Raw genomic sequence first — 18,123 nt, 5'->3', positions numbered from 1 at the left:
AGCATTAATGTTTTACTGCTGGCCTGTGAGGTAGTTAATCATTCCGGTGGCCTTTACCTTGTTGGAGACGATACATCATGATTTGACAAACTTATGCAACATTTATTTTTTTAACATGTATCAGTCCTATGTTTTACTTTCCCATAGCCTACTGATGTGCACATTTGCATTCTTTTAACTATCCTTCTCTTACCACTGTAAAAAAAAAAAAAAAAAAAAAAGTGTTGTGAGATCAGTTTTAGTTTTTTATATGATCTCAGTTTCATATGCCTTGTTTTATATTTATGTATTATTGAGCCCAAACTTTTGTAAAATCTTGAGGTTATGTCTCGTCTATAAAAAGCCAGAAATAGTGGAACTATCCCAGAGACAAAGGTTACTGTCTCAGATGTCTTATTTTGTCAGAACAGTTTAAAACTCAAAGAGTTTCAGTCTATAATAATGTATGACTCAAAGAAAAGCATCAAGTCATCACGTGAGAAGCTAAATCCAGCAAATTTGGGCAGATTTGCTTAAAAAGTGAGTTTTATTTGATAGCTGCAGATTCATTGATCAGTTGACCAGCCTTTGCAGCTCTAAACTGCTCACCAATTATGGTTTCATAGATTACAAAATTCCAATCAATTCATATCAGTTTAACCTTTGATTTATAGACTGCTCTGGCTTCATTGTATTCATTTGACTCTCAGCATAGATGTGATGTTTGTGTTCAATCTGTCACATTTGCGCTCTGCAAGGCTCAATTATGTCTAATGGGTCGTTATTAATTAACCAATGTGTATGCACAAACAATCAGTAGACTTTATGTCCATTTTAGTAATTTATTGTTTGTGTTTGCTGTTTTCCAGTTCTGCTGCACAATGCGCTCCCTTTTGTTGGATTTGGATTCCTGGACAACTGCATCATGATAGTTGCTGTAAGTGTCGGCTACATGCAGTGCTGTGATCCCCCTGCAGAAAAACAAATACTCAGTGGTAGAAGCTTGATTTCCACAGGGGCCATTTTTCACATGTTGTTGTTGTTGTTTATATTCAAGATACTGAAGGAAGCTTTGGATGATAGTGAGGAGGGAGAGTGAGAAAAACAAAATTCAAAGTTTGTTTGATGCAACTACATTCATCTTTGAGTATTTTCCTATTTTTTCTGTCATTGTTTTGCCATCTGTCTGTCATCTCTGTTTTTCTGTTTCACTCCTTTTCTCTTTGTGTTTTAACATCCTGTACACTTTTTAATAATTCATCTGCCATGAGAATACCGAGCCTTTATTTAGTCTTTGTGAAGTTGTTCAAAGGAATCCTCAGAGCAAAATAAATTAAAACCTAAACCCAGGGAATTGTGCTCAGAAAATGAGGTGTAATATTTTAATTCAAAGCATCGTTGCACAACAGTTTTGTTTTTTTAATACATGGATGATGAATTTTTATGGGGTATCTACAGGGAGGAGGAAAATCTATACAAGAGGAACAAACAAAAATGAATAAACCTACTGAAAGTAAAACATAATTATGTAGCTTCTCCAAAAGCAATATACTATAAGAATATGATATTATGTAATATATTTAGCTTTTTTCCTCACTCTTTGTAAAGCCAACACAGCAAAACCATGAAAATTAAAATCAATACCTCTTGGGCCAGATTCAGCTGGCCAGTGAAAGTTTGATGAATTGGTAAAATTATAATCAAGTAAGTGAGTTCAAAGGTCTGACTGTATTTGGATCCTGCAGGGCTGTGCTTCTATTCTTTCAGTCCAAATTGTGAGAGAAACTGATGCACCCTGGAGATCGCAGACTGCTTTCCACTTTGGATGGGATAAGACGTTTGCACTGAAGCCAGGAAACCATGAACTGAAAGTCTAAATTGAATTGAATTTAAGATTACAGTCAGTCAGTTGTTATCATACTTGGTTTATGTAATTAAATCTTTTCTTGGCATTTTGGAAAGATAACCCATACTGATGGTTTGTATAAAAGACAGACAGACATACATCTCTGTCTGATGAACTAACTTCTGAAATGTGTTTGTTATTCCACAGGGCACACATATTGAGTTATCCATTGGCGTGATCCTTGGCATTTCCACTATGGCTGGTAAGAAAATGATCACTTATGTAACTTAATGCATAATAAGAAATGTCTACTTTAAATGAAAATCGGTAAGTTTCCCGCATAAAGAGTCCATCAGGCTCTCCAAAATATGTCTCCTGTGTGTAATTTCACAAAGTTTCCCCTATCTATTGATGCTCATTCATAACTGAAAACATCTTTGATTTTAATTTATCCTCATGGACTTTTTAATCATGAAACTTTTTAATCACATATTTCTGTTTGTTGCAGAAGGTTTTTAGCATTGAAACTTAACTGACAACATCTGTTAGTCAAGTTTGACATGTTTTCATGATTTCCCAGGATTTAGGATGTAGTAGAATTATGTTTGTCATAATTTGAAAACATTTTCCTGGTCAAATTAAGTGCATCGTTTAAGTTTAATCAAAGTTTGCAAAACAAATAATAATACAGACCCAAAACTGTTACCTAACAGGTTCATAAATAGATTTTGACAGCCCAGACTACAAGCCGCTCTGCTTGTCTGCTCCTTAATTAAAATTACAGTACTCCAAAAAGTGCGAAATATTGGATGTAATCATGCCCAACAGTTGGTCTACTGGGATGTAAGATAGACAGACTAACCTCATATCAGAACACTTGGTTTAGACTTTCTCTCAGTGAAACAGACAATATGTATTACTTGGAATGTGAGGAAATTACATTTCAGTATAGGGAGCTGGTTTAAAGATTACTTGAATCAGTATTTATAGAGAAAGCAGAAGTGGTTCTTCAAGATTTTGGCCGTGGCCACATAGGCTCTTTGAGTCATGTCAGTTTTTAACAAATATTCAATAAACTAGTATGCACATTAATATTAACAGCCAGCGGAGACTAGGACTCCCTGTTTTGTTTTCATCTTTTTTTTTTTAAAAACATACACATATGTGATACTTATAACAAGCATATATGGTGCAGGTTGCTGGTCCACAAGGCCGTGATGGCAATTATAGGCCTATGTTGGTGTATATGTTGTGTATATGTAGAGGTTTTTTGATATCCCTATTCTAAACCCAAGCAGTAAGAGGTAATCATCAAAACACAAGGGGCTGGATGCTCTCCTTCCCAACCCCCCAAGATATGAAAATGTTTTTTGTTTTATTGTTACCATGCCTTCAAATGGCTTCAACATCCTGACCTGACCTGTTGTTGTGTAGCCAGTCAGATGCTTAATGTCTGCTTCACAAAGCCAGGCCACGACCTGTGTGTGCATGGGGGGGTATTACTGTGTATTCTGCTCTGTCAGTGTTTCTATATATTGTTATTGTTGTATAATACATCTGTTAACTAAAAAAAGAATGACAGTACTCTAAAAAGAACATTTCTAATCTTATGTTGACAAAATTCACTGTCTTATTATAAAGCTTTAACGATAAACTCACAATTTGATCACTGCTGGGTCACTAATGCAAGATGATAAAATTAAAGAAAGGATAAAGAGATAGAGTCAAGTGTAGATAATTTCATGAATATGATCATACTGTTCACCAGCAGATTGAATGTGTGTAGGAAGATCCACTTGGCTTAAGTAGGCACATTTACATTGTAATGTTATCACTTGTTGATATTCAGTATGTCTGAAACCTGAAAAGTGTTTTTATTTACACATGTTAAAAATGTTCTTGTATGTCTCTACGTTACTAGAAGCAGAAAGGGTAAAGGTTGTGATGGTGAATAAAGAAGAACAGATAACAAGTTTTAGGACAACCAGCATTCCTAACTACTATATTCTGGAGGTCTTACTTCTCCTTGTTATCCTCTTGATGTTACCGGTTGTGATGATGGTGACATGAAACAGATGCATTAAGCTGATCTGTTTTAAGACTTGGAGGAGTCAGCACTGACGTTGTTATAAAGCAGAGGAAGGAGAAGCTTGAGCTTTTCATATTCAAAAGAGATGAGGAAGAATAAATGGTGGAGTGATAGATCTATCAAGCATAAGACTGTACAGATGAGGCATGTGAATCTTCACTTTGAGGCACTTGACATCAAACATGCTTTTGACCTGATGCTGTTCATGTACATTTTCAAATCTGACATTTTGTCAAATTGGCATTTCAGCATTTTAATTTGGAATGGATGATTGAGATCTTGAGTAATCCAAAGGAGCTTTTTTTTTACAATTGGGAAATTTGTAGACATTTATTGGACTGCAAAAATTAAAAATTACCCCCAAGTCCAGAAAGCCACTGATTCATGAAAAACAGAAGGAACTTCAGCTCTTCAGTTATCTAACCCAGTCCAGAGTGATTTACCACTTGTGTCAAATCTGTAGTAAAGTCCACCAATCACACATTTTCTAGGGGGTAAATGTGTCTCAGCTTGCTCGATTGGAGATGGAGGCTGCACCATTACAAAAAAGTCTACCGCTGAGTTGGGCTCATTACATGAATTCAAACAGAGGTAATGATGTGGAAAAATCCAAATTGGATTAAATCCATTAAAATTTCCAACTAAGGCAATTAACTCACAAAATCAACCAACTCCGCCGAGAGACTTAAGTCTTTCCCAGTTCCATTTTCATTAGATTCTTAATTATCTCAATTATATGGCATAAATGTGTTTTTAATAAATCTCTTAATTTTTGAGAGCTTAACATCATGCATTTACATAAACAGACTGAATAAATGCATTGAGGTTGGTTTTCTTCACATCATCAGGTGTGATCCAAGACCTGTTTCCACTTACCTGAAACCTTTTTGCAGCTGCAACACACAAACACACAAGCTTTAAATACATAAATACAAGCTTTTAGTGATTTCACCTGTTTGTGGGTAAGCCTATGTATGGCTACGTGTACTCGTGTTATTGTTGCTGTGGCAAGGTTCCAGCTATAGATGGGTGTCGCTCATTCATATCCATTTCTCAGTCAGTGAACATTATGACCCACAGCATATAGCTGGTAAGAGAGCCTTGAAGTCAAATAAGCAATAAAAGTTTGCGCCGTCTTCCATTTGTTTCATGACCCATTTAACACCAGCAGCCGATGATGCATAATGCAGACAGTGTCTCGAGTTTTGATGCAGGTCTGGAAGGTTTTGGTAAACTTCCATCATGAGGTATGCATGAGATAAAATTACCAACAGAAGAAGGAAAGAAATCATATAAAAGTTTCTGTGCTGGCTAAATGTTATATTAACCCAGAAGTAAGATCTAATAAAAATGTATCAAAACTGTCCCTTATCTGTTTACTGTTGGCCCATCTCAGCCTCTATCGCTGACTCTCTTCCTTCAATCTAGTTAGAGTGATGGATGCAACTCAGTCACTTTTATAAAAGCTTTTACATGATACTATACATCTAAGGAACTGCTTCAAAATCTCTTGTATTTTGCATGTCTGAGGCAGAGTACAGCGTGTAGCAGATCAAGTGGTGAGTTAAAGGCAGACAGCTGACCTTGACTCATAATTACATTTGAGCAACTCGACCACATAGTGAAGCCTGATTGGAGCTCTCCATTAGATAAGCTTCCTCAGGAGCTTGTGCAGAGGTATGATGTACTATTACAGTGGGATTTATTTTATTGCTATATGTTCTCGATTTTTAAAAATAATTCTTATTCTGTTACCTTAATATGTGTTGAACATGACCAGTTTTGCTTCTTTTTAACAAACTGCCAGTACGGATTGTCTTGCAACAATAATAGTACAAAGCAAAGACACAGAAATCAAAAAGTTTACTTAAAATTCTGAAAGGAGATGTCATTTCTCTTAAGCATCATCCTCAGTGTTTTAGAGACAGGGGATTTGCATCAATTTAAATGCAGAAATGTACACAAACTAACCAGGAAATCTGTATCTTAGTGTGTACTTAAAGCCAGACATTTGCTGAAAACAGTCAAACTGGGATCCTGCCCATTGCACAAAATAATATTGTGATAGAAATACCAAAAAGATCTCCTCACTTAAAATAACCTTCCTCTCTGTATTTTGGCACCAACTGATTGGCTACATTCCTTTGTGTCACCGCCTTTCTACTTTCATTATGATGTTGCTCAGAGAGCAACAAACTAACATCCCTTATTGAAGCAAAATACTGAAAGACCTGAAGCTTGTTAACACTAATGCTTTGTTCCAGCAAGCAGCCAAGTCTCTCTTAAACAAGGTCAGGGTCACTCGCCTGCTGAGATGCGCAGTAAGCAACACTTTCCTAGATCTCAGGACACACCGACTTCATCAATTTGACTGCGGCTCTTTAAAGGCTTATCTGAATTCCTCTGTGCTGATTAATGTGGCTGATTTGTTTAAATGAAAAACTACAGATTCACAGTCTGTAATCGCGTGATGTCACTGCAGCCAGTGAAAGCTTGTTTGGTTATATGATAAGTTGCTACAGTAGCTGAAAGTCTGTCAGATTGAAGCACTCAGACCTTCTGCCAGAGTTAGATGGAGATGTCAGCAGAGATGGCACTGCTGCTTTGTTTCAGTTCCCCTGGGGAGGGTGTTTCAGGTGCAGCCGCAGCAGTTTAAGCAGGTTCTCTGGCAACGTATCTCAGTGCCCAAGCTCCTCTCTTCCAGTGCTGCTCCATCTAGTGACAGAGATCAGAAAATGTCCTGAGAGAGATAATGACACTCTGCTCCTCGTGCCTCTTTCATTAATCATTTCAACATGCCCTTGCCCTCTTCTCCTGGGGCGCTGTCTGAAGAGCTGCTCTTCTGCGCTGATTATTCATGTGAAGTTATTAGTCTGACGAAGCAAGTCAACAGTGAAGTGGGCTAGAGCCGTGCATCTGCCTCCTTAATAACACAAAACACAGTGTGGTTGTTCATCATTTCATGCACAAGAACTAATATCCTAACCAGAATATATACATAATATATACATGTGATCAAACAAACAATATTAACAATGTAAACCAACTAATAAACTCATGTGAAGGGCTTCATCATTTATTGCTCTGTTTTTTGCTCTGCTCCTGCCTTCTATGATGAAAGTGGTGACATAGGTGACATCTCACAGTACATCGATATAGGAAAGCCTAAATACCATGCTTTTCCCCTCCAGTCAACACCTGAACCTCAAATGAAGATTATTACTGTTATTATTTACAGGCACACACATAAATGTGGTTATTTGTCTGCTTGTTGTCCAGTACAAGGTACACCTTGTAGGGTATGACCCCTTACATATACTCTCAGGGAAATCAATACACAGGGCACTACACTATATTTGGGTGAATCTCTTCAACTACATGCCTATGTTTTTTTTTTGTTTTTTTTCAAAGCTCAGTTTCCAGACAACACAATTTGTTGCTGTCTTTGACACAAACCTCAATTTCCTAACTTATCTTGTAATCTTGCATCTTTCTCTTTCACACTTTCCACAGCTGCTGCTCTTGGCAACCTGGTGTCTGATCTGGCAGGACTCGGGTAAGGATTTCACACATGCTCGCACACAAGCCCACAGATAGACAGATATGTGCAGATATAGAAAGGTTACTGACCAATTTTTTGTCACCATCATACTTAAAGTTCCTGAAAATTGTGGCAGTTTGCAGGGGGATTGACACTCTAATACCCTTATTCACTCAAAATATTACAAAAATCATATTGTGTACACCCTATTGCACTGATACTACAGTGACACTGTTTTTCCATAAAGATATATAAATTATATACAGAATCCTGTATTTTTTTCCCCTAATTGACATTGTCATTGAGCATGTTTATCATCTCAGTCTGCTCTCTTTAGTATAGGCTATGTTATTAATTTAAGATTAGACTGCAATTGTTAAATTTAGCCCAGTTGAGGATAAGCATGAGCAACAAGGGAGAAAATGAAACGCAGCCACCAGATGCCTGTTACCCAGAGGAAAACATGTCTATGTTTCTGCAAAGAATAAAAAGGCATGTATTGAATCACGACTGTCTTAACAGCGTTTGTATAGTTTTAATCAGCATCTGTTTCTGTTTTTGAGTTAAATGATGTAAAAGTTGTAGAAGAACAGTCTGTAATGTACTGCAGTAAACGCAGGGATTGTAAAGCACTGTTAAGAGGAAAATCTCTGCTCTGACATGGCCTTAATATGTTGTTGAGTTGAGTTACTGGAACAGAAACTAAAGAGAAAATATATATTTTTAAAATCCAACCTTCATTAATGTGAGCCAGTGTTTTGTCTCTTCCAGCTTTCTTCATTTTTATATTGCTGCCTACAGGCTGCTTCTTCATCCGCGCCTCCAAAATTATGAAACAAAAATGAACTGACTCACATGTCTAATCCCAGCTGTCTGCTACAGTTGTGATCAATATGTGATCAGTTGTTAAAGACAGCAGCGTGTCTTGGATCCTTAGAGACGATCACAGGGTCTTGGATTTAATCAGCTGATTCATGTCTGTTATCCACTTCAAAGCCTACTGGTGGCCTGAGGGACCATAATAAGCTCCCTGTCCTGCTTCACAAGCTCTACTGGCCATAATACTTAAAGTAATAGAAGAGGCCTCCAACCTTGTGCTTTTAACACCCTATTGGTGTCTTTGAGTGATTATTAGCAATATAACAGATTTAAAAACAGTCAGCAACACAGACAAGGCAATGATCAGACAGACAGAAAGGAAACTATACAAACTCATAGTTGGGCAGGATCATATAGACATGGAGACGCACACTGAGAAAGTGAAATAAAGCATGATGGATCACTCAAGTTGTTCTGGCCTCTGTAAGTGTTCCCAGTAGACGCACGCACAATTTTGCGTCTGTTTGTTTGTGTGTGCCTTCACCACTCAATCATAATTGTAAAGCTGAGCCCTTGTGCCCTGTTTGTCAAGGTGAGACAAGATTAAACCAGACAAGAGAGGTGTTTTATTTGATTTTGATAGATTCACAGTGGTGAGTGTGAAGGCTGTTTGTCTGCTGCACTGAATCTCAGTGGAGCTGTTGCAGGTGTCCTTCACTGCAGCATTTGAATTACAGTTTATGTTCATTTCAAAGAGGAAATACTGAAGTGCAAACATACCCTGTGTGTTAGATTACTCTGCGATTCAGTGGCACTTTAGTTGAGACGGTGATTCAGCAGCTGTGTGTAAAGTTGACAGATGAGGAGACCCCTGATGTCATTTAAGTTTAAACTTGTTGTAGACTTGGTTAACCATTTAAAGAGTGAATATCTTATTTAGTGGATTTGCCAGCTAACAGCAAATGACAAAATGCATGTTTTGTAGGTTGTCCTCACTCCTTACAAGCCACTCTGTAGATCACTTGGAAGAAGATCAAGATCCCAATTTTCAGGTTGTCTGGGTGTAATAATCACCTGCCTAAATGAGCCAAATTAAAATCTGCTAATTTGTTTGGTGTGAATTTGTGCTTCATTCAGTCAAAAAATGTGAATTGTTCCGCTACAGAAACCCTCCAGTAGTGCCACTGTTGTGCTTTAGATCACTGTGTGGAGTGAAGAAAGAGGTTAGCATGCTTTAACAGAAGTATCTACATTAAAACTACCTTTCTTAGCTATCCATTGATAATTTTTTTATTATCTTAAGGGAATTTCATGTGCTTCTACCTTCCAAATGGACTAACAGGAAACACATAGGTGAGAGCAGGGATGAAAAGTCCTACACATCTAAAACCCCGGCTCATGTACACATTAGCCCGTTAGAACCACCTAGAAACAGCCACCTGCTTCTCTGCAAGGCCATTATTCTTCAGTCGTGTAATCCGGCAGCACAAATAGATGTTGCCGTCACTGCAGCATGCTCCTCTAGAGTCTCGTTGGTCAATACTGTAGTGATTACATGGCAATAATTGTTTGTAAATCCTCCCACTCAAAGTCTGCTTTCCTCAACCAAGAGACAGTGAGTGAGCTCTGCTGCTCTGCTACCCTGCTCCTGTGTGTGTGTGTGTGTGTGTGTGTGTGTGTGTGTGTGTGTGTCTGTGTGTGTGTGTGTGTGTGTGTGTGTGTGTGTGTGTGTGTGTGTGTGTCTGTGTCTGTGTGTGTGTGTGTGTGTCTGTGGTGAGCAATCTTTGCATTCATATCCATATAATATGTTTGTATATTTTGCATTTGTAGGCGTTCATCCTGAGACAAATTTGAAAGATTTTCCTCTGGGCATGTGTGTTGACAAATACAGGAAACCAGCTGAATCTCGCTGAAGTCCTAATTTAGCTAATGAGTCATTCCGGTTGTTAATGATGCTCCTGCCCAGCTCACTTTCAGCTGTTGTTTGCTTCTTTTATGGCCACTATGCATCAGTAGCTTTCTGGGACAGGCAAGGAGCCCAATAAGTGTTTATTGCACAAGGATAAGAACAGACATTAGTGGGTTCCAGGGAATAAAACAGGGGGAAATGTTTGTTGCCTATGCTGGCAGGACCCAAAATTGATTCCCAGAATCTTACTTGACTGACACATAACCCTGTGTTGTCATGCCAGTTTTTACTTAATCCTTGTTTCATAAATTGGAGCATATTCCATGAACTGCTATTATAATAAGCTTATAAAGCCAATGATTAATGGATGTTTGATAGTAACATTTTTATGATTATTTTTCCATATATGTTTGTGAGGATTAACAATAATGTGATCCTTCATTGATCCCTTTAGGGAAAATCTCATTTTAATTGCCTTCCATTAAAGAGGTTTAAAGCCCATCATACTGTTATAGATCAGTGGGGATTTAAATGCACAAGGACACATAGGATGCTCGTTACCAGGTTCTGAATCCTGCCATTATTACCATCACCTGAAGCTAATTGATTATTATAACATGTTTGATCCTTATTGTTCTCACTGACTTAGATCCATCCATGTCCACATCTCACATCAAACTGTTATCTGACTGATATCACTATAACATGAGATCAATTATGCCTTTTAATAGTAAAACACAGTTGGTCATTGTCGACACAATCAATCAGAATTGAAATGTATTCCAAAAAGGGAACACAAAGCAGATTTCATCATAATAGTTGTCAGGAAATTCAATGGCTGAGATGTTAAAATATTTCCAGTGAGTTTTGATTGCTTCTGTTGCAGCCAGGTTGGTTTCAGCTTGTTGACATCTTCTCACAAAGTTAGCCCCTTCACTCATACTGAGAAATTATGCCAGGCCTTATCTCAGTCTTCTTTCATTAAGTTTCATCATTTCAGTATTTTGAATACTTCAGTACTGTTTTCTGATGCAGACCTGATTCTTTATTTATTCTTATTTTATTTGCCTGCTGCTGTTGCAATTGTGCGAAATAGTGTACTATAATTTAATTCAATTGTAAAAATTAATGCCATTTGCAATATTTGTAATTATTACATTTGCCATAATCTGTAATGATACAAATCTGGATAAAAAAGTTTATTCTTCAACCAAGAAGCTGGAGACATACACTTCAGGCACACACACATGCAGAGGCTTCCTCTGCTTGGCATATCTTATATTCAAATATGTTACTTGCCACTTATCATCACCCTGGCTTGAGAGCTCCAGCTGCAGCTCATTTGTGTGTGCAGTGAACTGAGGATCCATCAATGCAAGTGACTGAACCAGAACCAAGTCAAAATATATCATTTCTCACATTGGAACTGTTTGGCCTGCTAAATATCTTTGGCTGGACACATGACAGTAACACGCAGCAGCTTTTCAGACATTTCAAGTTGTTTTTTGGGGGGTTTTGGGGTTTTTCTTGGCCATAACAGTCTTTACTTAAAAATGTACATTTTAGAAACCCTTTAAATAAGTGCCCCATTCACTCAGAGCTGACTACACTGTAAACCCAGCTTCACGGGGATTCTGTCTCTGCTGTTCTCTGACCAATATTAACAGAGACAAAGGAGAGCTTCACCCGCTTTGTTGTTGTCTAGCTCCACATCCCTTCCTCAAGCTGTATTCCCATTTCTCCAGGTCCCTCAGTTGCCATTCTCCACCAGTCCACCAGATGCCCTCAGACTTTTCTCCTTGTTTTCCAGTTGCTGCCACTTTCACCTACACTGAAACCACTGCTATCACTTCCTTCCCCTCACATGAGCTGCTGTCACAGGTGGTATGTGTTAGGCAGCAGGGAAAGGACCTCAATACAGACTATGCAGGCAGGCAAGGACTTTAGTTTGAAAAAGCTTACAGTCATGGCTGGCCAAACAACAGCTGTATTAAATCCACAGAGTAACCAGGTGAGAGAGGTATGGTACAGGTCCAGGTAACAGGATACAGAAAACAAAAGCTGGAAAGCACTGACAAAAAGCAACATGACAGTTACAAGGATCTGTGCCGGTATATGAAGTAAATGGGTGATGAGGGAATGAGATGGAAAGATGGGTGGAGAAGTGAGGGGAATGAGGTGATAGCAGTGAATCCAGGGCAGATGGGAGTGGCAGGATCTGGAAAGCAAGAAGAAAAGTCTGAGGGCATCTGGTGGACTGGTGGAGTATCGCAGCTAACGGACTGGGAGAAGTGGGAATGCAGCTGGAGGAAGGGACATGGAACCAGACTGCGGCACTCTTAGATGCTGCAATCTAGCCAACATAACACTTTGCATCAGTTGATGTTAGTGTCAGCCGTTTTCTTGTTTTGTATTTTTCAGCATCAGCTTCTGTTTTTGCATGATGGGTTTTATTTAAATGTTTTTTTAATATAAGACACATTTTAGTCCTCTTGCCAGACACTAGGTGCCTTTTAAAGTTAGACTTTCATATACCCATCTGTTCCAGCCCATCTGTGTGGGCTATTTATACTCATCCCTTTTGTGCCCCAGTTTACCCCTATAAATCAATAACTATTTATTTAATATTAATATGGAACAATGCACATTATTCTTATTGTTATCTATTGCATTTTTCTTCTTACACTCATTGTTCTTCTTATTGACGTAAGACTTTTATCCCCATCTTCCATTTTCTCTCTTTGCTCTGGTCCATGGCAATCTATAATTTTCTATAGTTCATTTTTGGGTCAAGACTATCATAAACAGAGCAGAACAGCCTCTCTCCAGGGAATATTAAAAACAAACTTTTCATCACCCTTGGTGTTGGTTGATTCACTGATGAACCTGCACAAAGTATATCATGTCATAATACAAATCTACATGTCATAATATATCAGAATCACAATTTATTTGTATTTTCACAACCATGTTTTTGTCTATATCTTTAAAGGACAAAAATAAGTTGAATCTTTACTAATTTTGTTCAGTGACACAGAAATCATCTACACATCTACATGTACTAGTCAGACAAAACTTTCAACTTCAGAACTGAAATTTACAATGAAAAAGTTTGGTATGATTGATGAGTTTCTAATGTTACATTTCTTACTGAGTGAGCATTGTTCCCTATGTGCTGCAATCTATCATCTATGTAAAGAACTGAAGAGTGATGGAAATTATTCCATTTACATCCAAACTGGAGACATTCTCTCTGGCATGAGACAGGATCTTTGGCATCCTGCTGGTTTTATGACAGATGGCAGCGACAAGGAGCACATTGGAACATTAACTTTGATTTATTTTCTTATTATTGATTCTTTTGGTCGTTGTCTTTCCTGCTCTGGGTTGGAAGGCATTATTCCATGTGTGGTTTAATGGGTCATGACATGCAATCTAAAAAACAGATAACTGTGAAACCAGAACAAAGCAAACATGAAAACATGGTTGTAAATTTAATCCATATACAATTTACAGAATGACCCATGAATCCTAGCTCAGTTTCAGTATGTGTGCAAGTGTGTGTGGCACATTTGTGTTAAGTAATATATTTGATTTCCATTAGACATTATGGTTTTATTCATATGATGTTAACAATATTTGTACTTCTTTTTCTTTACATTATGATAAAATCGGAAGCTTAGGGCCAAATCATCCACATCTTAACACATTCACCAATACTGACACTAACTGAGTCTTTACTATCTATAACTAGAAACATGTCCCTATTACTGATCTTTTTGCCTACCATGTGTCTCTCTGCTTGAGCAGATTGAAGGACAAATGGTTCACTTGATCGAGTGAGAGGGTAAATCATCATCTGTTTCTTGCAGCACCTTTATGGTTCACGGAGGAGAAGTGATTCTCTCTTTTTATTTAACTGTGCAATGTTAAGTCTGATTTTTCTTTGCCTGTCTGCTCCTCCCCAACTTTAGGCTAGCAGGTTATGTGGAGGCCCTGGCGTCTCGGCTGGGGATGCAAATTCCTGACCTGAGTCCAAAGCAGGCTGATATGTGGCAGACCAGAGTTAGCTCTCACTCAGTAAGTATCACTGTGTCACAATCTATAACCATTAACCCAGAATCTGCTCTGCAACTGTCTCTGTCTTCTACTCTGAAGGGACCTTAATGTCTGTCTCACTTTCCTACTGTCTGTGTGAGAGACAGACAAACAGCATTAACAACCTCAGAGTGGATATAACTGAGCCGGCAGCTGAAAGCATTTTAATGGGTTCAATTTGTTGTGTAATGCATTGTGAACAGCAACCCAGATCACAGCGTTTTACAGCGACAATAGTAACATAAATCTCTAAGATGTGCCCTTTCAATTACTCCTTCATTCTGCAAGAAAATTAGGCCTGAATGGTTTTTATTATGCTGTGACTGGTGAAGTGTGACATGTTATAAGCTGTAATTAAGTTGAGTAAAAGGCCATGTCAATAGTTCAACATTTTGAGTAAAAATCTGATTTGTTTCTTAAAAGCACATCAGTCAATATATCAGTGTTTGGAAATTTTAAATACTTGTTTTCAGGCTTGTCTATCTTTCCTCACAGTCTTTTGCTTTTGCTTATCTAGTCTTACATTAAGTAGATCAAGTGCTGCGTAAAATGTAAAACATAAATTCTGATACAGATACCATTTTAAGACTGTTTTTGTGCAGATAAATTAAAAGCAAGTTTCTTAAATTGTGATTCGTCATGATTATCTTCTTAATTCTAATTCTCCTGTGTGCAGGGTAAGGCCCTCGGAGTCGGGATCGGCTGTATCCTTGGCATGTTCCCTCTTCTGTTCTTCAAGGATGACGATGAGAAAAAAGATGGGAAGAAGAAGGCAGAGGTGAAAACAGAAACACCTGCTACAACAGAGAGCAGCGAAAACTGAAACTGTCAGCTCGCCGGAGACAAATACTATTTGGAATCCATCAGAATACTTTTAACTGGGACTGATGGGCCTCACCTGGTGGAGTGGAGTGTATGGAAATGTCACTGAACCCCATACAGTTTAATTACTGATTACTTTCCCTTACAAGGCTCAATCAAACTATGAAAGGTATTCTGAAGAGGATTTTAGATATTATTTGATGGTGAACTTAAGCACAGGGACCTGGCCGTCTCTTGAAGAGACAAGAGACAGTTGATTTATTGGACTGCTGCTACTTCAACTACTGCACCATAACCTCACCTTGTTTTGACTGACCTTTACTCTGATTCTGATGAATGGGACAAATATGATCCTTTCAACACGTATACTTTTAGATGACGTGTAGGGGAGAGCAAGGGTTTGAATGCTCCTTAAATACAACTAACTTTGGAGTCAGTGCAGGAAAAAAAAAACTATATCAGAAATCATTCAGAAAAAGTCTGAGAAGTATTTTGACATTTGAAGTTTCTTGTTCTCTTAATAATTCATCAGTTAGTAGAGGAAGACTGAACAAAGAGCCACTGTACAGTACATTTGGATTTTGTTCTGCAGTGTTAAAAACCACGTGTGGGTGGTGAGGGTGTTCAGTCAAGAAAAGAGGTCACATTTGCATATAAAGCTGCAGCCTTCCACATCAAATATATCATTTTTTGGTTTAAAAAGCATGTCTGCCTTTTGATGATTTCAAAGTCTTAAACAGTCTGCCTCATGCTCCATGACAACCAGACAGCTACTTTTAGTGGGAATGCAGGTGGTTAAATATATAACACCTGCTAGCTGCTTCTTTGAAATCTTGTTTTCATTTGTGATAAAGCCTTTTTTTATATGCTTTTATTCACGCAAAACAATACCTTGCACATGTCTCCAATGTCTCCTGTGTGCCCTGTATGTAGATCGGTGCGGATCTACAAAATATAACCTTTTAAAGTTTGGTAGTTTCCTTAGAGGAGCTGAGCAGAAAGCAGAGGAAGAAAGACAAGACAGACAGAGGAAGAGACAAAGAGTAGCTGGAACAGAAATATAAGAAATACAAACTCTGAACCACCTGACACCTCTGTCCCATTTATAATCACCTGCTGGCTCCAATACCGTGTGATTCTTCGCCTCAGCAGAACATCTCTAGCTTGCTTGGCGACTGAAGTTTCAAATTCAGTTTGAATTATGGAGTAATAGCCAAGTAACACCAGTTTGGTAATACCATAGCTAGGAGATTACTTTCAGTCTACATAAATGTTTATGTCTTTGCTCTACTGCCCTCCACTGGTTGAGAGGCAGAAGTTTCTTTCAGTTTGGTTGAACTGCTACCACAGTCACACGCTTGTCGTTTTAATTTATCACCCGTTTGCTTTTCCTGTTTAATATTCAAAACCCTCTGAGTCAAGCCGCTAAGCTTCACTGGCTATAATGTGTCAATCTACCACTCTGATTATTGCTCTTTATCCGTGTTCTTCTTTTGATATGCAAACTAGGCAATCTTCAGCATCTGCCAGCCACGAAGTAGGATGGCGGCAAGGATATATTTTGGATGATGAGACACTACCATCCATCCAATTTTAAATCCTGCTGTCACTGATTTCCAAATTCATCTTATGAACAGTTTTGTTTTTTAACACCTGCTCAGCACAGGGTGCTTATCTCAGCAGCAGAGCTGAAGACAGTTGTTTATGACATTTAATCTGTTTAGAAGTGGAATGAAAGCAAGCAGCTACGTATCACCAGATGGAATTTCCTCTCAGAAAAGGTTTTTATTTTTGTTAGAATATTAAGACCTGTATTCATGTATGTTCTCACTGTATATTCTCCGGATTTCAAAGGACAATGTGTTCAACAGCATTCTCCAGCAGGAGGGACATTGCAATCAATTCCTCTGTGATACAGTGCATAACTTAACTCGAGACATGCTCTTAAAACTTGACACACTATCATAGGAGACTTGCCCTGTATGAGATTGTTTTAGTAATTTATGATGTGGGTAATTGTGATCCTAAAAAGCGATAAAAATGAAGAAAATGTATAATGACTTAAACATATTTATGTAGTTAGGCTTTTTGATCTGATTGCTTGATCTCCACTTTGCATGCACTACTAATAAAATAAATCTATTGTACATGTTCACTTTGCTATAATATTAATTAAACAGAACTTGAGTATGTTCTAAAATTATGCATTACAGCAGGATCCAAATACATGGAAAACATGAGTAACTCAGGCTGAATGAACATGCTAAGGATCAGATCTTTATGATCAAAAATCCATCTATTTTTATGGCTGTCTAAATAGTAAAGAAGCAAAGGATGTCTCCCAAAAGGTTTTGCAGATGGCAACAGGGCCCTCTACTGGAAACAACAGTGCAGAGATACAGACCCTACAAGGAGCTGACTGTTTTGAGAAATGCAGTCTTTTATATAGTAGTTTCCAGTAATAGTAGCAGTTTATCTCTTTGCATTGTGCATTAGATTGACAGTCTTAGTCCTTTTAGCGCTTAGTCAGTCGGTGGGTAAGAAAATATAATCTTGGTGTCAAAATAATATAGAGACTCTTATCCTTTTCCTAGATGGACTTTGCACCGCACCACCAACATTTATTTGTATTATGTTGTAAGAGCGAAAGCATAAAAAAACACAAGTCAGCTCAAAGTCGATGCATTATGTTGAATTGATGTCATTTTGTTTTTTAAAGGTGGAAGATGCCTGAAAAATCACATTAAATTATTCTTTAAGGGTTGCTTCCTTGGTGTTTTAAATATGTTGTAGATGCATGAGTGCATGACAGTTACAAACTTATGCATTTGCAGCACTATCATCAAATGATGCTCGAAATATTACCCCCCCTCCTCCAGGTCAGTATTATTTTACATATATGGCCCTAATACGCTGTCGTACTGTCTGTGAATAATATTAGAGAATAATAACATGAGTCACTCATCAGTATGGGGAAATGGTTGACTCACCAGACTCTGCTACCTAGCTGGTTGAGGTTT

At 38.0% G+C, this 18,123-nt stretch overlaps 1 protein-coding gene across 1 annotated transcript in view; it reads left to right on the top strand.

Annotated features, from left to right (window-relative positions):
* tmem65 (transmembrane protein 65) overlaps positions 1-16,328 on the top strand; it is a 34,029-nt gene extending 17,701 nt beyond the window's left edge. Inside the window, exons 4-8 of the mRNA XM_062422856.1 lie at positions 849-916; positions 2,033-2,087; positions 7,428-7,470; positions 14,158-14,263; positions 14,958-16,328. Coding sequence (XP_062278840.1) covers positions 849-916; positions 2,033-2,087; positions 7,428-7,470; positions 14,158-14,263; positions 14,958-15,104 — 419 coding nt within the window. The 3' untranslated portion in view covers positions 15,105-16,328. The remainder of the gene's footprint in view (positions 1-848; positions 917-2,032; positions 2,088-7,427; positions 7,471-14,157; positions 14,264-14,957) is intronic.
* Positions 16,329-18,123: the final 1,795 nt, after the last annotated feature.

Source organism: Scomber scombrus, chromosome 7 (assembly GCF_963691925.1).
Source record: "Scomber scombrus chromosome 7, fScoSco1.1, whole genome shotgun sequence".
Classification (NCBI taxonomy): domain Eukaryota; kingdom Metazoa; phylum Chordata; class Actinopteri; order Scombriformes; family Scombridae; genus Scomber; species Scomber scombrus.
Note: the sequence above shows the minus strand (reverse complement) of the source record. Positions and strands in the feature narration are given on the sequence as shown.